General features: G+C 35.7%; 3 protein-coding genes across 5 annotated transcripts; 1 reads left to right on the plus strand and 2 right to left on the minus strand.

Annotated features, from left to right (window-relative positions):
* Positions 1-2,693: 2,693 nt before the first annotated feature.
* On the minus strand, positions 2,694-6,806 carry LOC103146461 (complement C1q-like protein 2). 2 transcript variants are annotated; one of them, XM_007564395.2, is made up of 7 exons: positions 6,594-6,806; positions 6,032-6,162; positions 5,875-5,916; positions 5,323-5,385; positions 5,038-5,121; positions 3,464-3,595; positions 2,694-3,360 (listed from the first exon to the last, which is right to left on the minus strand). In XM_007564395.2, exons 1-7 carry the CDS (start codon positions 6,677-6,679, stop codon positions 3,080-3,082), a joined length of 819 nt encoding a protein of 272 aa, XP_007564457.2. In that variant the 5' UTR covers positions 6,680-6,806; the 3' UTR covers positions 2,694-3,079. The 2 variants fall into 2 exon arrangements, with proteins under 2 accessions (XP_007564457.2, XP_016533031.1); XM_016677545.1 differs by lacking the exons at positions 5,038-5,121; positions 5,323-5,385.
* A 4,936-nt stretch (positions 6,807-11,742) lies between these two features.
* On the minus strand, positions 11,743-17,606 carry LOC103146410 (major histocompatibility complex class I-related gene protein-like). Of its 2 annotated transcripts, none has more exons than XM_016677543.1 (7): positions 17,255-17,606; positions 15,189-15,452; positions 14,738-15,016; positions 14,129-14,431; positions 13,695-13,796; positions 13,483-13,506; positions 11,743-13,344 (listed from the first exon to the last, which is right to left on the minus strand). In XM_016677543.1, exons 1-7 carry the CDS (start codon positions 17,298-17,300, stop codon positions 13,322-13,324), a joined length of 1,041 nt encoding a protein of 346 aa, XP_016533029.1. In that variant the 5' UTR covers positions 17,301-17,606; the 3' UTR covers positions 11,743-13,321. The 2 variants fall into 2 exon arrangements, with proteins under 2 accessions (XP_016533029.1, XP_007564381.1); XM_007564319.2 differs by having other exon boundaries at positions 13,483-13,500; positions 17,255-17,605.
* Positions 17,607-19,871: 2,265 nt separating this feature from the next.
* LOC103146409 (major histocompatibility complex class I-related gene protein-like) lies at positions 19,872-23,413 on the plus strand. Its single transcript, XM_007564317.2, has 6 exons — positions 19,872-20,172; positions 20,384-20,638; positions 20,721-20,993; positions 21,931-22,227; positions 22,314-22,430; positions 23,001-23,413. Exons 1-6 carry the CDS (start codon positions 20,112-20,114, stop codon positions 23,132-23,134), a joined length of 1,137 nt encoding a protein of 378 aa, XP_007564379.1. The 5' UTR covers positions 19,872-20,111; the 3' UTR covers positions 23,135-23,413.
* The last annotated feature ends 914 nt before the right edge of the window (positions 23,414-24,327 follow it).

A 24,327-nucleotide genomic window follows, 5' to 3' on the forward strand; every position in this document is an offset into this window, starting at 1 on the left:
TCAATATATTAAGTCTTTTTTTTGTCTTATTTGATATTTCGGGGGATTTGTGTCGCTGCAAACACGATAAGTAAATGTCTCCAAATGTTTCAATCCTGACAGGGAATCTTCTTCTAGTTAATTATGTGGAACTTTCAGTGAACTGGTACAAAATCAAAGCAAAAAGATTTGGATTGGCATTAAATAATACATATTTTGCCTGTCCAATGCTGCCCTCGAAACATTTCCATCAAGAAATTGCAGTGCTTAACCAGTGCAGCAAACAGAACAAGTTCTTATTGATTTGATTTTTAAGAAAACTGAGAGCCAAGCTATACTAATCTTTAGATTCCACCTCCTAAGAGGCAACAAACTTGTAATATTCTGATGCTAAGCTGACATTTCATAAAACATAAAATGAGGTTCAATACATCTATGATCAGCTGTCGGTCACTTACTAATATATCAAATCCATGTGATCTTAAAGAAAATGTAAATGGTGGAGAGTTTTAAGGACTCAGACATAGGTATGCCATACAAAAAGATAAATAAGTAGATTGAATTAATTTGCAGTGGGGTTATTTAAATAGATTTATATGTAGCCTAGTACATTTTTTTTCTGTATACATTCACCGTTTTCCCTTTCTCTGTTATTTCTAAGACAGTTGACTGTTATTTCAGTTTTGAACTTTTTTTGGTTTATATTCCTGCGACTAACTGTGTATACTTTCATTCAATAGGATTTGCAACTACCTCAGAGTTTATTTGCTTTGTTGTTTTTGTCAGCTAGATGAAGATGGAGCCATGAAAGTAACTGCTCCAGTTATTAATTAAATGTTTTGCCACCCCCTGGTGGATACTATACCACAATGTATGCTGTGTCTGTACTGTTATGTATTCTGTATCTCAATAGATCTATTAAAACAAATAAATAAATAAAAAATAACGGGCCGACCCAGTAAAGCGATAACTTCCGATTTAAAAGCATCCAATCATCCAATCAGCTATTTCTCAGGTCTCCAACTGGGACATACCCTTTCCATTTTGTTAATGTTGTAGTGCTTCGCTACATAGACATGAATACCTAGACGCCTCATGAAGCGCCGAGTTGTATGTAACAGCGTCCGCCATCTTCTATGTGGCAGCAGGGCAATCAGAGCTCCTGATTAGCATATCTGACGGTAAACTGGCTTTCTACCTTCCTCACATTTTACTCACTCCTGTGTTTTTGACTTGTACATGGACAGATTCTCATCAGTCGTTTGCTTTGTGCTCATGCCAAGTTTCTTCATTGCTTACTTTCACTGTGTGAATATCTCATTATTCTACTGCATGTAACAGATTCTCATGCATATTGTGATTGTAATTAATTTCTGATGGAGCCTGATTCTTTTGGTACCCTACTCACCGGCACTGACTCTAAAGAAAAAAAAAAAAAAAGCTATGCATGTCTAATATTTCATTTCAATCCAGAGAGCATAAAATTAAATGCTTAACTGATACCTTCTTTTTTACTTTTGTTCTGAGAGTAGCTAACTTTCATTTTCTCGCACAAAAAGGTTCAAAATATTTTAACACAAATTGGTAATTTGAATATAGCAAATGCAGCAGATAAGCAGAAGCAGATTAGCAAAATCAAAGTGATAAATACCTCTGACCATGATGTGGCATAGTGCTTCCATATATTTGCTTTTATGATACGAGGCTTTACCCACTGTAAGTGTAAGAAGTTGACTTGTAAGAGTGACAAAACTTACTACATACTTGCACAACACAACCATTCACTTGCATACAGATGACCAAACTCTCTCACAAACACTCTGATCCCAATGTGTCACACAACAAACACCATTATACTCTTATAGTATTTGTGAGAGTTTGGTCATCTTTGTCAGTGAATGCTTGTCCCATGGGGCCTCTCACACCTTCTGGATGTTGTATCTTAATAAACCCACTTCCTGCGCCTCCCACACATCTATCTCCAAGTCTCTCTGAATGTCTTCCAGAACAGAGGTGTACAACACATTTTGCCCACTGTTGGAAATATATGTTATCATTCTTACATGTATATAGAACATCTTACCATAGCAGTCTTATATTATACTATAGATTATTGTGATTTTCATTTTAGAAGTGTTGACTTTTGACTGCTGTGTTGAAGACTTTTGACCGACTCACAAAATGTCTCAGCAGCATAACTGATGGTTCCCTCCAGCCTTGAGAAAAATCACTCTCAAGGGAAAGGACTGGATGACCTGTGTGTAGAACTTGTAGACAAAACTTGTGCCTTTCGCATCTTCTCTTTATCTCTCCCTTCTCTCAAAATAAAAGACGAACTCAAGCTGGAAGTTGTCAGAACGTGCAGCGGACCGCTCGGCTTTCATGAAAGCTTGGAAAAAACTCACATAAGTTGTCTGTAGTTCTTTTATGTAGATTCAGAAAATACCTATTACCCACTAGGAGGAAGTAATGTATTGTCTTCCACTGTAACTTACAGCATTGATTCTTCAAAAATATATGCCTATAAGAACAAGCCATTTATAAAGCAGTTCATGAATAAATTGAACAATCACTATAAGTTAATTACTGGATGTTTCAGATGAAACGGCTCAGTCAATAATCCATTCTGTGACACTGTGCATTGCATTCATTAAAAAATAGAACTTATGCTACAAATGAAAAACATTGAAGACTGTAATGTGGACATGTTTATTAATCCTGTGACATGAAAAAATAAGTTGATGTATTCAAATTGTTCTATATAAAAATGCTCAATTTGATTTTAGAACATGTTCAGATGTGTAATAATGTGCCAAACTGGACAGAAAGAGGCGCTGGTGCTGCGTGGTCCACACACACACACACGCACACACACACACACACACACACACACACACACACACACACACACACACACACACACACACATCTCTTCTACTTTTCAATAATTTCAATTATGTGTGATTTAGAATATGCAAATTTAAACCAAAATGTAATCAACAGCTTGCTGTTATTTCTGAAACAATAATCTCTGATGCAGATCTCCGCTGCCTGGTTTCTATCACAGATTTTAATTTAAAAGTAGAACCCTGTTATATTCCTACATGGTGAACAGTAGATGGCCACTGAAGGTAGTGTGATGATCTTGATTGTCATGAACCCATGAGTTGGCCGGCAAACGCACAAATACGTCTCCGATGTTTAGCATCAGTGTAACGCCATTACAAGTCTTCTGACCACCAGAAGTCTGTTTTTCATATGTTGCAAAAATTTGCACTCCATTCTTGATCAACAACGCAGATGTAGGCTCTGTAGAACTTCCATGTCCGTAGATGTGGAACTCAAAGTGATACACTCCTCTTACTGGTGCAGTAAACAGCCCTGTATTATCAAGAATTGTAATTATCTCTCATGTCATAAGAAATGTTACATTTTGTTCATACTGTAAATAAAAATGCAAAATATAAAGTGTAAATTGATGCACCTGTACTTGGACTGTAGGCATTTCCAATATTAGTGGTAACATGTCTGAAGACCATGGTTGTGTGTGTGTTGAATGGCCCGTGGTTTACTGAACCCGACTCCAAAAGAGCAGCAGAGAAAGCCAGTCGCTTGGCTGAGAGACAGAAACGGGACATCAGCCAAATTCAGTCACACAGCAAGAGTTTTAAACATCTCAACATTTGTGAATTTGTTGTTTGAATACAACAAATTCACAAATGCAAAAAAGTTGTAAATATTTGCATTGATTTATTTTCTTAAGCATGCTGATGCCTTCATATACTTAACAAAAAGAATTACAGCAGTGCTGGAGCTCCTGTCTGTAGATGGGAGATGGGAAAATGTCTCATGCAGTTTGGACATGTGATAGTGAGAAACCCATTTGGAAAATTCTTTCTCTTGCAGAGTGTATTTTATATTCCATAAATCGAAGGTTGGAGTTTTAGATCATTTTAAATGGGTTTATGCAAATTTTACTCCAAAAGTAAAGATCTGTACTGGTAGATAGATTAATGTCCCATTTACTGACAGGAAGTGGATAAATCTCTCTAAGTTTTTGAGAGCAACATTGGAGGTTGAGGATTGTGATATAGGAGCCGTCACGAGCCGGGACTTAATTATGAGTCCGTGTCAACATGGGAGCATGCCTGCACACACATACACACAACCGCGAACTTATTTATGTTGCAGCTTAAACTGACGCGGTTCATCGTGGGTGCACACGCGGTGTTCCTGCTTCAGTTAGCATCCATCCTAACCTATTTTCATTTGCAAACATTTTCCCGGTTTTGTTTTCAAGCAGGGTTATTTCCGGATTGTGACGCGCCAGGAGAGAGTCGTGTGATGACGTAGTGACTTAATCGGAACATACTGAGTGTTTTCTATTAAATTGATCATTGTATTTTTGATTACAAGTTTATTTTTTTCTATTAAGTTTATTTATTTCTATTATTATTATTATTATTATTATTATTATTATTATTATGTATACTTTAAGCGTGTATTTGAGTTAGAAGTAATTGTTTAGTAGTTGTTGAGAAGTCACATGGAAGGTGATGGACTCTTGCATTGAAGGTACTGCTGTTTGTCTGTTTTTAACCTGCCTTGGACGTCCTTGTATATATTCTGCACCTGCCATTTTTTTCACCTGAAGAAAAGCTAAATAAATTTCACTAAAGTGATCTCTGGCCTTGGGCAGTCAATTTTTGTTTGTCCAAGTCATAAGAGAACCCTGTCACAAGGATTAAGGAAGCTCGCTATCACTACAGGAAGTTCTATTTTTATTTTCTTGGTCTTATAGTTGGACTGCTACACAATAGATTTTACTTGTTAATAATCAAATAATCTACTTTACTTAAATCGTATGGCCTGTATACCATTTAATGTTCCACGTTAAAAAGTTAAAACCTGCAAATATTATAGGATGTCAGCTTTGTTCAGATTTCATCCAGTCTTAGGATAAGATTTGTGCTCACACAGTTATTTTCATTGAACTTGGACATTGAAGCCATTGATAGTGAACTGCTGATATGAGTGTTTCCTTCAGAGTTCACAAACCTTCTCCTTCTCTCCTCAGAGCCTCCACTTGGTTCTCGGTGACGTTAGCCTTGGCTTTAGCAGCAGCCAGTTCTGCTGCCTGAGCTGCAGTGAAAGGATAAACAAAGAGATTCAGTGAAATAAAACATTTGTTGATATGTTCAGAGTATTATGTCTTCCCACATCTGAAATATATTGTACAAATATGATCAGCTGTAACAATTTAAATTTCAAAGTGAGATATTAATGTCACTGATATGGATGTGACATCAAACAGGCTGAGTGTTTCCTTCAGAGTTCACAAACCTTCTACTTGGTTTTCGATGCCGTCTGCCTTGGCTTTAACAGCAGCAAGCTCTGCTGCTTGAGCTGAAAAAGAAGAAATGCCAAAAAAATGTATTCTGTTATTTTAGGTATTTCTTAGTGGGTTGAAAATCTACGTTTGTTTGAAACAAAACTGTTTTGGTTAAGGTAAGTCTGTTTTTAATACATAGGCATTGTCATAGAGCAATACAGGTATCTGAACAAAAATATTTCTTCTACTTTTTTAAATTTCTGTATATTACATTAAAAAGTTAAATATTAGAGTTGTATGCATTTGTATCTATACTTTTTTTTATACTGTAATAAACATCAGGTCAGGTCATTGCATTAACATAAATCATGTGCTTTATTTATTTTAAGTCAACTCCAGATTGACAGAATCAAGAGAAAGATTTGCTTATACTGTCTATACAGTCATGTGTGTAACTTACTGTTCCCAGTTATTCCATTGATATTTTATTAGTTGATACTTGTGATATATCCAAAGTAAACTTAATACCAAACCTCTGTACATCGTCTTGTATCAGTCAGTACCTTGGTACCGTTGGCTCAGTGATTCTAGCTCTTTCGTCTTCACTATGAATAGAAAAAAAACAAACATAAAACACAGAATTAAAATGGTCGTGCAATATGAGTGTTTAGTTAATCAGAAATAGTCTTTCCAATGCTTGAACTCTCTTTGTAAACAAACCTTCATTATCTCTCTGTAGGTGCTGAACCTCCACCTTCAGTCCAGCCAACCAGGCGCTCATCTCCCTCAGGACTCCGTTGATGTCCTGTGTGCAGGTCTGCTGGTCCGGTTCTACCTGTCCCTCAGTCTGCCTTAAATGTGAAAGAATGTCATTTCCAGACTCCGCTTGAGGTTGAGCTGCAGAGACGGAGCAGACCAGCAGCAACAATGGAAGCAGCGTTCTTATTTCCATCCTCGGTGTTGGTCTATGTGGGTCAACACTTAAACTTCGTCAAGCCTTAAAGACTGAATTTTATTGTTTGTGGCAAATCATTACCAGAGTATCTTGTCAGTAAGACAGATGATAAAAAGTGTTACTTTAGCCTTGTCCAATAAAAAGGAGAATAATGGATCATAAAAACAAATTATTTCAAAACTGTACTTCAACAGGATCTAGAGGGTGGGGAGGAAGTTAGAGGGAATAGGTCAGATCTGGTCAAATCTGAATTGAAGTCTATGGGCACAAAATATCAGTAAAATATTTAAATGTTACTCTACAGAACTGGTTGTGTATGAAGCCCACCTGCACACAGAAGGAGATTCTGCCATTTCAGGTCTTCTGGTTCTGGGAATGCAGAACAGACCACAACCAGAACCAGAACTAAACATGGAGAAGCAGGATTCAGCTTCTGTCCACCACAACTCTGGAACAAATTTTCAGTAATCTGTAAAACAGCTGAAACACTGAGTTCATTTAGGTCAAGCCTAAAAATCCAGAGTTGCCTTTGAATAGTAGCAAATGGACCATTGACCAAATGTAAGGTCAAGGTGATTGTATGATGCTTTTATAATGCAAGGCACTATGAACTACCTGATAAGGCACTACGAACTACCTGAACATGTGTTATACAATTAAACCTGAACTGACAATAAAGGAGGGAGTTGGATTGCTCTTAAAACCAGAACAGTATGTTTTTACAACATTACAGTGCCTTGCTAATCTAGTATCATATAAGCAACTCTAACTCAATTAAGCTCGACACACAATATGGTGTCTCACTGCTGCTAGAAATAGGAGATGATGTATTTTTGCGAATGTGGACCAATTCATGGGTACATGACACTCAAAGTCATCAAACGACCTTTAGTAGTCATTTGCTTTTCACCATGTAGGCAGTTAATATTATTTTGATTTACGATAAAGGTGAAAGGAGCACAATTAAACACATCTGCACCAGAGATTTAATTATGAAAATGATTGATTTGTAAAATAAAGTTGGAGCTGTTTGGTTTCTAAAGCAGCCATAACAAACATATATATGCTTGAGATTTTTTGTTGCTTTAGCCAAATGTTGTGTTCACACCAAACACGTTTTGAGCATCAGTCGCCTCTGGTTTACATTAAAAGTCTATGTGGAGTAGCATCAGAAGTGGCAGAATCACTCTAGCTGTTGTTTTCCATTGCCAGCGTATTTGTCTGATGTGTCAGACCCATTGGACGCGCTTGACGAGTCAAATGCTCTAAACGCTTCATACCATAATCAGATGCATAGAATCACATATCTAAGTCTAAACTCTTACAGAGAATAAACACAATAAGAACATGTTTAATCTGTGACATTGTTTATTAAAATGGCACATTTATGATGTATTCAAATTAAATACTATCGGCACACTTAATAATATTAGCGATTAGGTTATGTATTCAGCAAGTACTTTTACTTTTAATACTTAAGTATTTTTAAAAGCCAGTACTTTTTTACTTTTACTTAAGTAAAATGTTAATGTGGTACTTTGACTTTTACTTGAGTACATTTTTGCCTGTGTATTTGTACTTTTACTTAAGTACATTTTTTGAGTACTTTCTCCACCACTGCAAATGTTAGTTGTTTTATATACCTTTATAATGATCTTGTCTTATATGCTTTTATTTGTTTAGTATACATCTTTCTTTAAATGTTCCTGTATTGTTAAATTACTCTGATTCCTTTCTCAGAAGGCCTCTCTGAAGAAGAGCAATGACAACAGCTTTCTGCAGTAATTGTTCAGCAGAACGCCCTGCCTTTTGACCTGTTAGATAGCTGTAAAATTATCTCTGTGAAGACGTACAACTTGCTCTGTTTGATCCCGTCAGGAACTGGATAATCTTGTAAGATAGATTGTGTTAGTGATAATCTTGGCGCTGTAACTGTGATGAAGTGTTTTCCCCTCCCTTTAGAGTTACAGCGCTCTCTGTGATAAGGGATCCTAAAGACAATAAAAAGAGAGGGGCAGGCAAATGTGCTTTGAGAGCAGTAGGAGATTGTAACTGAAAGCACATCTCTGTCTGTTCTCCTCGCGAGTAAGAAAAAGAATCTAACTCTCTTGTCTTTCCTGTGTTGTTTAATCTGTGTTAATAGATGTCAACTCTGACAACATCAATGCTGTTCTGAGAGAGAACAGCAGTGGCTGCACTGAAGGTGGAGGTGCAGCACCTACAGAGAGACAATGAAGGTATAATAATAGAAGCTTATTCAAATTTGGTGGATGAGTAAAAATATGAATACTCATATTAAAAATTTAATGCAACAAAATGACATTACTCATTTACTATTTATTTATTATGGCCTGACCAAATAAAAAATGTAATAACTTAAATACATTAAAGCCACCAAAACTTCACCTGTAGGTCAGGATTTAAATCTCTTTATGTGGCATCTTATTTGTAAAATGTGTGGACAAACAACAATGTTTTTTCAGTAAGGTTGGGGAAAATACAACATTTTCCCAGTCAATCTTTGTCAGTTCAAAGATGTTCTTTGTAGGCAGAACCATGTAAACAATGAATTGCCAATATACAACACAAAATGTCCAAAACAGGACTAAGTGGTTGTCAAAAAATACAAAGTTGCCTGTTTGGTTTTACTTTGGTCTGAAACCAGACAAATGAGGTAAACCAAAGGTTTTAGCCAAAGTGGTTTGACACTTGTGCAGTTTCAGCAAAGGACTCAACCATGATGAAGTTTCATGAGCGTTGCATGTTCACCACCCGGTGGATCATACCATGCGTTTGCCAGGAACGGCCGCTCCATCAACAAGTGCTAAAAAAGCTTTTCACCAGCTGTTAAATATAAAAAGGACAGACCCAACTGGTTTCCTGTAAATATCTCTCAAATAAGTTAAACGTTTCCCACTGATGTTACAAATGACAGGAAAACATACCAGCGATGAGCACATTTTCCTGTCTTAAGCATTGCAGGTAATTTTGCATATTTTCCATGGGATGTGTGTTTTGGCTTCAGTCAATCACTGTAATTACCATAATTAAGAGAGTTCTTAGGCAAAAAAACAACAACCTCGAATTGATTGAGGTCCGATGAATTTGTGGTGATTTGGGATTTTGTTTCTGTTGTGCATTACTTTTAGGCCTCTTGTTTGCTGTTTTACCCCGTCTTGCCGGAGCAGAAGGGTTTCTAAAAAAACAAAAAGCAGCATTCTAAATAAAGATAATTTTGAATCTTCAACTATAACATTATGTTTGTGTTTTCTTTTCTTCGTCACAAGAAACTCCGATAAAAGAACTGCAGGAACAAAGCCAAGGTAGTTTATGTTACAAGAAAAGTTTGCTGCAGTGATTTGCAGAAGTATTTACACCCCCTGAACTTGTACATATTTTGTCACATTACAACCACAAATGTTCATGTTTTTTTTGTTTAGATTGTACTTGATAAACTAACGCAAACTAACAAGATACTGTGAGATAAAAAAATACTGATTCAAGATTCATTACTGTTTTGTTTTTAATTATCATATATTACTACACTACTGTTATACTTTGTGTTGAATCATCTAATCAAATCCCCAATAAACCTATGGAACATATCTGTCGTTATAATTTGAAGAAATGTGGAAAAACCCAATTACTGCCTATAGACACTGTACCAATACTCGATAATTACTGTATTAAATGAAACTAATAATGAACAATAACTGCACTGCAATTACATTTACCTGGACTACAACAGCTTTAGAAGCAAGATGACATTTCTTTTTTTTTTAAATGTAGGTTTTATTCCACTAAGAAATACCTCAGATTAAGTACTCTGAAGAAATTTTTGAATTAATTCCATCTCTTTGGAATAAAAATGGAATACAACAAAGTTTCTGCCTGAACTGAAATCATCTCATTTCAGCTCAGGCAGCAGAACTGGCTGCTGTTAATGCTGAAAACCAAGTGGAGGCTCTGAAGAGACAAGGGGAAGGTTTGTGAACTCTGAAGGAAACTTGTCTTTGCAACACACTTGAGATTCAACAAGTAAATATGGAACATTATATATCCCCTTAACTTCAACTTAAAAAAAAACAGATCAGCACATGTTACATTATTAAAACAATTGATTTAAAATGGTATTTTTCCAAACCTAACATGGTCGCTAAACAATGGAATATATGGGAACAACACACACCTGCTCAGTCACACAGGAAATTGAAACTTGGCCACAACCCTGCCAGCTTCTCTTTTATGGACATTCGGGCTGTAAGGAAGGTGCAACACCTAGTGGTAGCAGGTGTTACACAAACATTAAGCACAAATGCAACAGAAAGGTGATTTACAATACCTTAGTTTAAAACACCTAACTCAGTTCAGATGGTGAAACAATCTCACTTGGATCGCCAGGTTGGTCAAAGCAGCGCCCAAACTGAGGAAAATACCTTCATGTCAAGGAATGGAGAGGCTGCTACAGTAAGCCTCTGCAGGCAGTCTCATCAAGAGACTTTCACGTCTCCATGGTAACGCAGAAACGCGGGGTTTGCAGATCCTTTTGTAGAAGTTCTCCAGTGAACACTTTGAAGCCTTTGAAAGAAATCTTCTTCCTGACCAGCAGATTAGAAGAAAAACTTAAAGTTTCCTGAGTCGGAGGCTCGGGTGGAGTCGACCTCTAAATCCGTCAGTCTGAGCTGGAGGTCGACTCCAAAGACGAGGTTTGAGATTCAGGATCAGTTCTTATGTGATCAGCTCTGAGTTTCATTTCATATGGTAGTTTTCCAGCCGTGTCTCCAGCACAAAAAATGGTTATTTATTAAATTTGATCAGCTCTTGAATAAAATGAAATACAACAAAGTTATTTTGCAGTTTTTGGTGCATGTGAATTACTTGGATTTGTTAGTCAGTAACCTGACTAATAAATCCAAGTTTCTTGATGCCACAGAAACAATATGATCCTTGGAAAATGTTGCAATGTTTGATACTTTTCCCTGCTGTTTTCAACTTTTTTGTGCTATTGCTGCAATTTAGTGTGTGCTTTCTTTCATCCCATAAGTTTTAAAACTAGCTCAGATCTTATTTGTTTTGTCTGCTAGATGGAGCAACGCAAGTAGCTACTAATGCTGTTATCTTTCTACTTTTTTCTTTAACAAACTTAACTGGATTAATGCTTCTATATTTTTCTATGCATGCTCTGGTCATAACAGATAGCTGCTCACACCTACCTAATTTCTTCCTTTCAAAATGGAGTTCCTCGCGTTCCTACAAGCTCGCTCACTGTGAGAAATTGTTGCAAAGTAGTGCACTTGAGTGCCCATTGTTGGTGCTCATACAGGAGGAGTGAGTGCTGTAAAGTATGTGGCTCTATGCAATCAGCAAGTTTTGTTTTAGAAATAAAGTCCTTTATACCATATTAAATAACAACTCATCTTCCCTTCATTGTTTATGTTATAGTGGAGGCAAAAAAGACAAACTGATTTGTAGATAATATTATAGATAATATTTAATTAAAGATAAATGTAACACATTTCGATTTAGGTTTACAGTCACTGCACATTGCTCATAAATGTCCATTTTGGAAATAGATGTCACAATCAAAGCTGCTAAAATATTAATATCAAAGTAAGCAGCAAAAATGTAGCAGAACATTGCATTTAATTCATATTATTTTACTTTTGGGGAATTCAGCATATCCACTTCATTATATCTTTAAATTACAAACTCTTTTATTAAACAATATGAATATCAGGAATGTTTCCTTGTTCTGTTGAAACAGGTTTAGGAGACAGGCTTCTTGTAAAAACATTACTTCAAAGCATATAAAACATAGAAATGGCTTAAATGCATACAAGATAAACAGCTGCTAACTAGAAGTTATACACACATAGAACTCAATAGGACAGATTATAATCAACAGAATCCAACAACATAAAGGATATTTCACAACATTCTCATTATCTCAGTTATCCAGCATAATTTGTCAGAATAATTTGTGGAATTTTGACAGAGTATTTGCTAATTTAGAAAACACTGAAAAAAAAAATTAAACACATCTGTGCTTTTATTTTGGATATATGTTTTCATTGGTTAAAGAAAAAAAAGACACAAAAAGCATAAAGTTATGATTACATTTTTCTGCTAATCTCTGCTGTACCTGAGAACCCACAGCTGGCCCCACACTCTGCCTGCAGCAGACTGTCACATGATCATAAGTGGTTAAATAGAAAGCAGTTAACTGTAAATTATTTATTTCATTTACGCTCCCACAAAAAAGAAAAAAAAAATGTATAATGTATTGAATTTGATTGTCAGCTTATAAACTTTTGGGAATGTTAAGTTTAAAGCAAGGGAGAAGTACAGTGCATCAATATTAGGTCTGCATACAGATGTATGCCATCATATATCTGTGCTGGGATAGGTAAACTGTGCTTACCATTAAACATATTACATTCCAACTTCCCCAAAAGTTAACACCACTGCTGTGTTGGTTGTTACTTTCAACATGCATTTGAAACCGGTGTTTTTGCTGTTTGTCTATTAATTTAGACTCAATGCACATTTAAATAGGTATTTAAATTAGCATTCACTAACACAGTTATATATGTCAATGCACGTTATACTAACATTCAAAAACTAAAATTTGTTTATTTACATCCATTGGATAAATTGCTAAAATAAATGCTGTTAAATGTACATCCAATTAAAATAGGCCTTTTTAAAGCTTTCGGTGCAAATTATGCTTCTCCAACAAAGATACACTTATGTTAAGGCTATTTACTCATTCTTATAAACTGCTGCCAATTAATATAGCTTTCAGTATGTATAGGTAATAAATATAATACAGTATGAAATCATTTTCAAAAGAACAGAAAGATCATTTATATAGGAGTTCATCTTTAGATGGATTTTATTTGTACAAATTAAATGAATGACCAATACTACTTTGAATAAATCTAACATATTCTTTCATTTAATTTCATGAAAACTTAAATACCCACAATCCAATTAGGAGACCAAAGTCATAGCAGGATGCTGCATTTCTCCATCTTGATTCTCAAGTCAGCTTCTCAGAGAGACATGTTTTCAGAGTCTGAAGAACCAAAAGCATGCTGTTAATCTACTAATCTTATACTTTACAGATTATTTGGTGAAACATCAATTTAATCAGTGTCAGAGCAGACATAACAAATGGATAAAGAACAGACTAACAAATGCTCTGCCTACTTACCAGGTGTGAGTGGTCTTTCTGAAAGCAACACAGATAATTTGGATTTCAATATGCAAACATATGATCAAACTTTTAAAATTGAAACATTTATATTCCTATGTTTTCCTATGTAATGAACATATTAACAGTAATTTTTTTGCTCTCTTCTTCAGATTGTACTCAATTAAGTTTGAAGTTATTTCATGACAAGTCCAGCTTTAAGATGCTCTTACCATTCCTCCTCTTGTAGGCAGTAAATGCTAAAGCGATGATGATGATGGCAATCACAACAGAAATAACAGCAATGATGATGATTCTTATCTGAGATGATTCATCTGCTCAAAGACGAACAAAAAGAACTGATGAGGTAAGAACACAGCATGAATTGGAAACTGCTGAATCGAGCCCATAGATGTTATGTGAATTGTCATATTTTACTGGGGTTTTATTTTTAAGAAGGGATGTGCTCAGTATGGGACACTGACATCAGCAGTGCGGCAAACAGCTTCTTCACAAAAGGCTTATGCAAATCAGTTATAATGCTTCCTGTGCAGAATATGTTTATTGTTAGATTTTCTGATTTCAGCAGAATGCAGTTTTAGTTCACACATCCAACAGCATTAAATACTAATATTTATGAGTCTGAGATATAGATACTTATTCTCACCCTGGTTGGTCTCAATTACTTCTTTATCCAACTTGATCAGGATTTTGTCCTCAGCTCCAATAAACTGAAACACACAGTCATACCTCGCCCAGTCCTCAGGTGGGACTGATGAAATATCCAGATCAACACGATACTGGAATGTACTATCCTCATTGTTGAGGATATCTCCAGGGTGCACACCCTCATGAATCTCCTCTCCATCCTTCCTCCAGAACATCAGGAAACTCTTTGGGTAGAAACCAGTAGCGTGACACCTGACTGGAGAGGAGGGAGTTTTCTGAAGGAGAGAAACTGAGGGGTAATCTGAACACGATGGGGGAAAACAGAAGAGGAAAGGGATGAAGAGGTAGTAAGTGGATGATATAATTAGAGCAAGGCATGGTCAACAGTTTATTAAATGAGTTCTACATATATAACATATATGTCTGTTATATACATATTTTTCCAACAAACTTGTTGGAAAAATATGATGAAACAGCTTTTAATAAATTGGTTTCAAAAGTAGAATAAAATAGTAGAATAATATGATTGTTATTACTATGTACCACTTGATAGCAAGAGATAGAATAATTTAGTACACAAGAAGTCCATTCAGTTAAGTGATTGTACCTGTTCTAAAGAGAGTTCTGTTTCCAGCGATCAAGGATTCACTGAGCCATAGATAGCACTGATTTGTGAGGAGATCAACAAACAAATTTATATTCAATATATCCAGGTCCCAACGCTGTTTGAGAAAAAGAGCCTCTTTTCTTAGAGCAATCCATTTCCGTCCTTTTAAATCAAATTCAAGAAAATCTTCTCCATCATAACCGTACTTCATAAAGCCAGTCAGCTCTTTAGTTTCCATGTTCAGTTCACAGCCACTTGAACTCTGAAAAATATGGATTCCTGAAAAAAATAGTCTAGTTATAGGCCACATAACATGTCAAAATGAGAGTAATATTAAGCAGTGAAAAATACTAATCTAGTTAGTAATTGCTTATTGCTATCTTAACTGGCATGAAATAAAGAATATTCACATTAACTATCTCAGATAAACAAGGTAATGAACATACTGTACCTTCACTTTGATTGAAGTGGTTCATAATGAGATCAACATTGTATCTGAAGAAAGGAGGACTATTTACGTAGCAATGATCTTTGGCCCATTGAAATTGGTCAGGATGATCTGTAAATATTTCCTGCATCCAGTCTTGATTTGCTTCAACAATTTTTGCATTGCAGTAAACTACCTGGATGTCATCAACCTCTGTGATGGCTTCAAATGCAGGAAATTCTGTGAGCCCAGAGGACCCAGTGAAGTCGATCTTCATGACATGCATCACTGTATGGAAAAAATGTTAGAACAAAATTACAATAACAAAATTCTCTCTCTCTCTTTCTCAACTGTAATATTATATTAGCAGACCGTAAATCTAAAGGTACTTGTCACTTCTGTATGTTTTTAGAGCTTTATAAGTTATTTAATTTTATTTATTCAATCTTTTTTTTTATTTCCAGGAATTATTACCTGCTCTGTTTGATGTGTTTTTATAAAATTGTGATGAAATGCAATGAATTCAATTTGGTTCAGAAAATCCAAATATTTTCTTGTGTTTCCAGATAAATGCTCATTTTAAAAGAATCGCTAATCTGCCACTGCAGTCCGGTTTCTTTCATATCTTGACATTCTCTCTTTCAAGCATTTTGCACCCTATAAAAAAGAGGGGGCCAAATTGGCAAATGGCTGAAAAGTATAATGGACCATATAACTGAAGTAAGGTGGAAAAAAGTGACAGGATTTTTTTTTTCTAATCAGGAAATGTACTAATTATAAATCAGTCCACACATTCAGTAAGATGTTGACCATGGATCTGGAATCCTCTTAAGGGTCTTCATGTTTACATCCATGAAGACCCTGAGAACCTGATACGACAGCGTATATGTTGTGTCTTCTTGTTCAGTACTCATAATCACAATGAACCACAATTCTTTTCGTCAGATATCTGTGTTCACTTTTTTGCTAACTCACAGGTTTTACTCCTTCAGAACAGTGCTGCTTACACAAAAGAACTCGGTTTCATTGCCCCCAGTGGAGAACTGCAGTACAACATGCACATACATAAAATTAAACGGAAAGTGACAGCCCAGATAGCACACAACATTAAATCAACGTTGAATTATAGTTAGAATCGTTTATTTTTGGTTGAAGTCGACAAATGATGGTGGATCAACCATCAAACAACCATCCAATCAAACCGTTGAAACTGTGTCATTGAATCAATGTTGTTTGGTGGTTGAAATCTGATGACTGAAATGACTGAATCTAATGACTGAAATGTGGATGTCTGATCAACATCTGATCAATGTTGAATCAATGTCAGCTGTTTTGCCGCACCCCTTCCCCTCCTCTTCTCCTCATCAGAGCTCTGGGTCAGAGCATTTTATTACTGAGCAGGGGTTATTACATTTTAAATTAACCACTGTAGAGGATAGTGGGTGGTGATTCTTTTCTCTACATTTTTTTACTTGTTAATGAAAACTCTTACTGACTGTTTGTGTGTGATATATTGACATAAAAACATCTACAACTTACTACAAGGAGTAAATTGTAGATGTTTGGATGTGGTAGATGTGGTTTCCAAACACTTTACTCCTATACTGTGGGAGTGACTGCAGCAGGTTACTACACGCACACACCCCTACACCCCCACCCCTCCATTACACCTCCACAACCCTCCACACACATACCCACATACACACTTTACCCCATAAATCTTAGTGCACGGATGAGCATAGATGTAAAATAGTTAAAGAATAAACAGCAATGAGCCTTTCATGCTTATGTTTGTTTTCTGGTAATCCTGACATTAACCGAAACAGCTACGAACACTGAACAGTGGCAGACCTTTCCTAAAATTGTACAGTAACTTGTAAAAAAATATACAGGCTGAAATTTATTTATGATTATCCTAGTTAACACAAATTTTTATTGCTAAAATAGATTTACATCACTCAGATTTGTAAACACACTTTAATTGACCTCTTACTTAAAAATAGCTATCTATTCATGTCGGTATGGAGAACCTTACAAAGCAAATTAAAAAAAATATAAGGTATAAATGACAATGAACTGCAATTTCTTACCTGCAGCTGTGGTATGGCAGAACATGAGAAGTATCACTATTTTCATCTTGCTTAGAAAGCTTACGTGCAAATGAAGGTTTGAGGGGAAATCTGACTTGCTTGTTTGCTAAATCTAGAAATGCTTTCTGTTTTATGCTCTTCATTGTATAATGTGACGTGAGAGTCAAGGCAGAGTTTCAGAAAGAGCAGGAGTTTTTAAAGCAACAGAGGCCCTATTTCAAGGTGTTAAATTACAAAGTCAAATTTCTTTGAAGTCATATTTGACCTATAGAGCATTTTCATATCAACTACTGAAAGTAACATAAATACTTGATTGTGCTATAAAATTGAACTATGTGCCTGGAAAACACATAATACTGCCCTTTAACCTTTGCGGACCACTGCTCTAAATTGTCCTCAGGTGTGAGTGTGTGTGCATGGTTGTTTGTCCAGTCTGTCTCTGCCCTGTGACAGACTGGCGACCTGTCCAGGGTGTACCTTGCCTCTCGCTTGGAACGTTAACTGGAGATGGGCACCAGCGCCCCTCCCGAATCCACTAAGGGACAAGGGTGTACAGAAAATGGATGGATGGCTAGTTTTAATTAATATAAACCATTTTGTGTTCACACCTCAGTCCATGGGCGTAGGTTTGGGTAGGGACGGTAGGGACATGTCCCGACCAATATTCACGGGATATGAAAAAGTCCCGACCAATTTTTGCCATATTGGCTCAAAGAACGTGGATCTACGATCTTTGATTAGCAGCAGCAGGCGGTGCGCGGAACGGAAGCTTCTTAGTTTGACATTTACTATGAGCCTCCGAGACCGTGTCGGAACGGTGCTGTCGGGAGGTGGGGGGAGGGGGAGTCAGTTGAATCGTCGGATGTTCTTTGATTAGCTGTAAAAGGCGGCGGCTAGCTGGGCACACGCGTCTCCTTCTGAGTCTCGAGACCATGTCGCCACCAAAAAAGAAAAGGACAGACATTAGAAGTTATTTCGCTACGTCGGCTGTAAGTACAGTGAGTGGACCCATAAGTTAGATATCTATCACGCAACGCATTTGTTGTAAAGTCCGGTGTTTAGTAAGGTCAGCACTGAATGTGAGGTAGAATAGGTCTGTTAATTATGTAATATTTTTTCACATAGGATGCTCAGACAGCAGAGCAAGGGGCAGAGCAGAACGATCGTTTATATTTTTTGTTAGTGCAATATATTATTTTATTTTATTATTGATTTCTTCTTATCTGCAATTGTGTTTGCTGTATCCAGAGGATATTTCTTTTGATCTTACTTGTAACGTTTGCTGAATTTTGTAAAGGAAAAAGTAAAGTGTTCTTGAACTGATCTGCTGAGTATGACTGTATCTGGTTGTATACACAAGATGTATGATATGGTTATGGTTGGGGGGAGGGGTTATTAAGCCAATGTGGTCCCCCCCCCCCTTCTCAAAAATGTTCGGTGCTCTTGGGCATTTCACTGTGCTGCCGCGGGGGAGGGGGGGAGGGGGGGATGTCAAGGTCCCCACCAAAACTTAGACCGAACCTACGCCCTTGCCTCAGTCAATGCATATTTGGATGAGTCGTTTGGAAATTACCATTTAGAAATTATCTTAAGGGCTTGTACTTTCCCAGACGTCATGTTGGAGAACAGAGCACATACATTATTTCCTTGAGAGGTTAAAATGTAATTGACTGATGTATTTTATAGATAAAATTTTGAAATCTGTAGTTCTATTTCAGCATGAGAAAAACATCTCGCCATCTATAGCTTGAATTCATAGTATCTTCCAGCTGAACAGGTTTATGTTTATAAATGGAAGAGAAGAAAAATGGAGGATGAGATGTGGTAAAAGACTTAAACAAAGGTGAAGGAGAGTGCACCATCTGATTTGGCATCAAATCCTGTTTAACAAGATCAAGTGCAGGAAACAGAAAATATATTTACTGGCAAAATGCAGGAACCATCCCAAGTGAAATCTACCTCTTAGAACCACATTAAAACACAAAGCAGCTTTAAAAAAATCACACCAGAAAATAATGAAGACATTTTTTTTTTAAAAAGATAGTTACAGAAAAGTTGTTTTTCTGTCTTCTTTTTAGCATCCTTAATAAACACATTCGATTCATTTTATACCCCATCACCATTTATTGTGCCCTCATTTAATCAGAGGGACATTTCAAACTTTTATTGTGAGAAGTGATGTCTGCATGAGATTAATTGACTCAACATTAAACATCTATGTATGCTAATTATACATGCTAAAATACAGTAAAAGGGCACATTTTTGAAAAAGTCCATTACTTTTAAATACATGTGGTACATAGCTTTAACCATAGAGGGTCATTCTCAAAAAGCGAACAATTGATTACATATGAAGATGAATAACTTCTGAAAATAGATATATTTTGCTGTCACTGCTCCAAACAAACCTTCCCGTAATGGTTTGCTTACTGTCACTGTCTTTGGTGTCATTGTTAACAGTAGCCTTTAGAAAAACATTCCTCGTTTATTGATGTCTTTGTAGTTATCTTCAATTTGCCAAATTGGCAAGTGTTTACAATGGGAAATGAAAGTGTGAACAAATCTAACCAAGAGGCAGCCCAAGAACAAAAGTTGATTCATAAAATTATAAATTACATTTTAAGAAACAAGCAAATGAAAATGATGCATCTGTTAACATGTCATTGCTGAATTACACTTTGCTTTCCACAAACTCTTGTTGCCTGTACTCCTTCTCAAACACTGTGGGAGGAGCAATTAATGTAACTGACGGTGGTTCTTGTTTCAAGTGTCTGCTGTCATTTTTGTTTTAATCTTGGTTTATACTCTCAGCTCAACAGTTAGTTTGAAAGGATTTAAAATCAGCTTTCTGGGAAAAATGTGTCTTTACACAAACAAAATAGTAATATTGCTTCTTCTCTGCCAGGCTTCATCATCAGGTATGGTAACCAGTTTTAATGTCACTAATATAACCATTTATGTATGGAGGAGGATTTTTTTAACTGTTTATTCAATGTTACATGACTCTGTGTTTCTGTTTTTAATGTTGTAAAAACATTTTGAAATGCCTTGCTGCTGAAATCTGCTATACAAATAAAATTTGATTGATTGATTGATTAACCATATATCTTCCACATTTGTTTTCCACAGTCAAAAATTCATTGACGATTTTTGCTATTATTTCGACTGGAATCAGGGATCTTCCAAACCTGTTTACAACAGTAATTGATGACATCCAGGTGGATTACTATGATGGAAATGGAATTAGAAAACAAAGCTCAATTCTCTGGAAGAACATTTCAGATTCCTATCATTCGACGATATTCTCTAAAGAAGTATTAACCTATGTGGACCTCGGTTTTACTGTATACTTAAACAAGCTGGGAACCTTAAATCCAGATGAAGGTACTGTGCAGATACTTCACACAATAAATGTTAAATACTTTTTTTTAAACAAACTACTATAATTCTTTCCTGTCTGTTTTAGCTGTCCATGTTTTACAGTGCATGAGCAGCTGTGAATTGGATGAAACGTCTGTTGGAGTTGTCACTTTTCAGCAGTGTGGCTACAATGGAGACAATTTTATGAAACTAGACTCCAAAAATATGACATGGGTTGCTCAACATCCTTTGGCTGAAAGCTTAAAACCGCTGTGGGACTCTGCCCAGGAGCAATTAAACAACATAACACTGTTTTTGACATTTATTTGCCCTCCAATGCTAAAAGAGTTTGTGACTCTTAGCGCTCTGCAGAGAGAAGGTATGACAGTCATTATTTATTCAGTTTAACTTTCACATTCAGTTTCTGATTTTCTGACAGTAAGATTTAGTAGCTTTTAGTAGCAAAACAAAAAGGCCAAAAACCTTTAACTTTTGCACTTGCTGTTTAGAACTTTATTTGGTATCACTTTATTTGAAGGGGGTTGAATAAGACTGACATGGCACTGTCATAAACATGACATAACACCTGTCATGAACTTGAATAAGCCTTCATGAATATTTGTGACTGTTGTCATAAAGCGTCATTCAGTAAATTATGACACTTTTAATACAAAGTTGACATTATTCAAAATGTCTTTGTTATGACAACTTGACATTAACCAGGAAATCATTATTGTTTAAACTTTACCTTTGATAACATAAAGTTACCTAATTTTTAAAGTGCAATCAGTAATACTTTTATAACAAATTTATATCAGTAATGATTTCTTGGTTAATGTCAAGTTGTCATAACAAAGACATTTTGATTAATGTCAACTTTGTATTAAAAGTGTCATAATTTACTGAATGACGCTTTGACAACAGTCATAAATATTCATGAAGGCTTATTCATGTTATGTCATGTTCATGACAGGTGTTATGACAGTCTTATTCACCCCCCTTCAAATAAAGTGTTACCCTTTGTTTTTACATGAGCAATTGACAAATGCCATGCAAGATTTTTAATACATTGAGATTGAATCTTTCTTTTGTCTTTTATACCTCAAAATTATTCTTAAACCTACTTTTCTATTTTTGCTTACTGTGGTTCACCATTGTGGTCATGGGTTGACTGGTGCACATTGTACGTCCAGCAATCAAAGGCTGGAGGCAGACTCAACCATCGTCCATTTATTGTATCACTGCACCATTTTATTTCCTCTCCTCCATTGCCTTCACCCTCTGTCCTCTTTTCTCCACATTGCCTCCTCATGCAGACTTCACTTCTGTCGCTCTCCTCCAGAAGACCCCTTCCTCTCCTGTCAGATGTTTTGTCACAGGTTTCTACCCAAACACAGCCGAGATGTTCTGGAGGAGAGATGGAGAAAAGATCCAAAATGATGAGGAGCCCAGTGAGATCCTCCCAAACCACAATGACACTTACCAGATGAGTGTTGACCTGAATGTCTCATCAATTGCATCTGAAGACTGGAAGAGATATGACTGTGTGTTTAAGCTCGGTAATAAAACCATAACAACCAGACTGGAAAAAGCAGCAATCAGTACCAACTGGGGTAAACTGCCTCTTCTCACAAATTGCACAGATTAAATATTTATTCTACAACTGTTTCATAAAAAGAATGTCTGGTCCTACTTTTAGATCCAGTCTCTTCTTCCTCTGAGTTTCCTCTTGATTTGGCCATTGGACTTGTTGTCGGATTGATTCTGTTGTGCTTCTGCATAACTGGACTCTTTCTATGGAAAAATGTCAACAACGGTACACACTTGAAGATTTTTCTACACACTGAGATAGTTTTTCAAATTTACAAAAAAGTCAGTTAAATACATGTGACTGAAAAATAATTCACAGTAATTATTGATCTTTTTAAATATTTATATTTCATGGTTTTTATCATTTATAAAGTTACACAGTAAAAAATAATAATAATATTGCTGTTAGTTTATGCAGCCTGTCAAACAATGAATGTTCATTTTTCAGATTCATATTTTCACCACATACATGTATAAATATCAGTCTTCCAAGCTAAACATTTAATTCACAAACTAAATATTAGTTTGTATATTAAGCTTTCAAATTAAATATTTAGTTTGCAAACTAAATAGTTCCAAATGTAATGTTTAGATATAGGCTAAATATTTAACTTCATTTAGTTTCTGAACCAAATATTTAGGCGTAAATTGAATATTTATTTTGCTAACTACATTTTTGGCAACTGTTAAAATTGCAATTTATTAATTTGATTATAATTAATCAATACTGTTATTTCACATGAAACAAGGTGTTATGCTATGAAATAAAAAATAATCATATTTTTTCTTCTTCTAGCTTCAAAATATCCTGACACAAGTTCATATCCCACATATCCAGGTAAGTACTTCAATGCACACACATATGACAAAACAGTTGCTAGCAATGTTTCCTGTAGTCCTCTTTTGAGAAGAAATGTTTTACATTTGTAGCTTGATTTCCGTGTTACTGGAAATGCATCTTGGATCTCAAACAAATAATAAAAAAACATTTCACCAGATCTGAGTTATGTTAGATTATGTTTGATGGATGTCTGTGCTTCTTAGAGTTAAAGTGGAAATATATAGCCTGCTAGAAGTAAAAATGTCTTACTTTTTAATATAAGCAAATGTTTTATTGACTCTAGTCTTTTAAATATGCATTTTAAAACAGTTGTATACTGGGATTTAAAATCCTAAACAAGACTACACCAGGACTGAGTTCAAATATCTAAGATGTCTTTATTTCTGTCTTGGCAGGAATCATTCAAAATTGTCAGCATAATTTTGAAATACAATAAGTTTATGACCGAAATCTGCTTTGTGAGTGGAATCAAAAGGATAGACACAGCAAAAACTGTTATAAAACAAACCTTAATTGTGACTATCAGTCACAAGAATGTGAGCAATTATATTGGAGCAATTAAACTGACAGGCAGGATAATTGGATGTGGTAAGAGTTTGATAAATATATTGTCTTAACTTTTGTATAAATTGAAATAAAATCAATATTTTAATGAGGAAAACATGCAGTTTTTATCTGTCTTGCCTGGCAGTTGCAAACTTTAAGTTCTGTTTATTCTTTCACTGTATATTTTGCATAAGATTCCCTTGAAATAAGTCTCTTTGCATAACTATTTGTCAGATCATACAACCTGAGTGATTAATACTGTGCTAGTTAATTAACTTCTTCCTGCTTTCTATTTTGTTGTGCCTGTTTAATGAATTAGTGGTGAATAAGTGGTGTTTCATTATGTGAATCATACTGATTTTCTAAAATTACCCTTTTGAAGAAACAGATACTTGGACACTAACAGAGAATTTACCTATTCAAACCTGTCCTTTTTCCTTAAACAGAAATAAAAATCTAGTTCCATTGTTTTTACCTTATGTTTACATTCCATCTGTTGAAGAAAAAAAAAAAGTTTTGTTGGCCTACAAGTAAGTGTCAAAACCTTTTCTGGTTCAATTAAACTTTCTGGTGCAAGTGATCTTATCATGGTGATTCGCTTCGGATGTTATCATCCCACAGAATGGCCATTATCAGTGATTATCAGCCCCATTGAACGGCCTCACTTGATCCCTCCTCTGCCTGTTATGTTGTTGTGACTGTTTAATGAATTATTAAAGGATATGTTTCATTGTAA

Source organism: Poecilia formosa, unplaced genomic scaffold (assembly GCF_000485575.1).
Source record: "Poecilia formosa unplaced genomic scaffold, Poecilia_formosa-5.1.2 Scaffold158, whole genome shotgun sequence".
NCBI classification, from domain to species: domain Eukaryota; kingdom Metazoa; phylum Chordata; class Actinopteri; order Cyprinodontiformes; family Poeciliidae; genus Poecilia; species Poecilia formosa.

Excerpts from the sequence above, each read along its gene's own strand:
- LOC103146461 (XM_007564395.2), bottom strand. The coding sequence starts at position 6,679 with ATGTTTAGTTCTGGTTCTGGTTGTGGTCTGTTCTGCATTCCCAGAACC. Across the intron at positions 5,917-6,031 it reads CCTACAGAGAGATAATGAAG|TGAAGACGAAAGAGCTAGAA; the intron begins GTTTGTTTACAA and ends TTCTATTCATAG. Across the intron at positions 3,361-3,463 it reads TGCCTACAGTCCAAGTACAG|GGCTGTTTACTGCACCAGTA; the intron begins GTGCATCAATTT and ends TTGATAATACAG.
- LOC103146410 (XM_016677543.1), bottom strand. The coding sequence starts at position 17,300 with ATGAAAATAGTGATACTTCTCATGTTCTGCCATACCACAGCTGCAG. Across the intron at positions 15,017-15,188 it reads CCACTTCAATCAAAGTGAAG|GAATCCATATTTTTCAGAGT; the intron begins GTACAGTATGTT and ends TATTTTTTTCAG. Across the intron at positions 13,797-14,128 it reads AGTAATTGAGACCAACCAGG|ATGAATCATCTCAGATAAGA; the intron begins GTGAGAATAAGT and ends GTCTTTGAGCAG.
- LOC103146409 (XM_007564317.2), top strand. The coding sequence starts at position 20,112 with ATGTGTCTTTACACAAACAAAATAGTAATATTGCTTCTTCTCTGCCAG. Across the intron at positions 20,994-21,930 it reads TAGCGCTCTGCAGAGAGAAG|ACTTCACTTCTGTCGCTCTC; the intron begins GTATGACAGTCA and ends CTCCTCATGCAG. Across the intron at positions 22,431-23,000 it reads ATGGAAAAATGTCAACAACG|CTTCAAAATATCCTGACACA; the intron begins GTACACACTTGA and ends TTCTTCTTCTAG.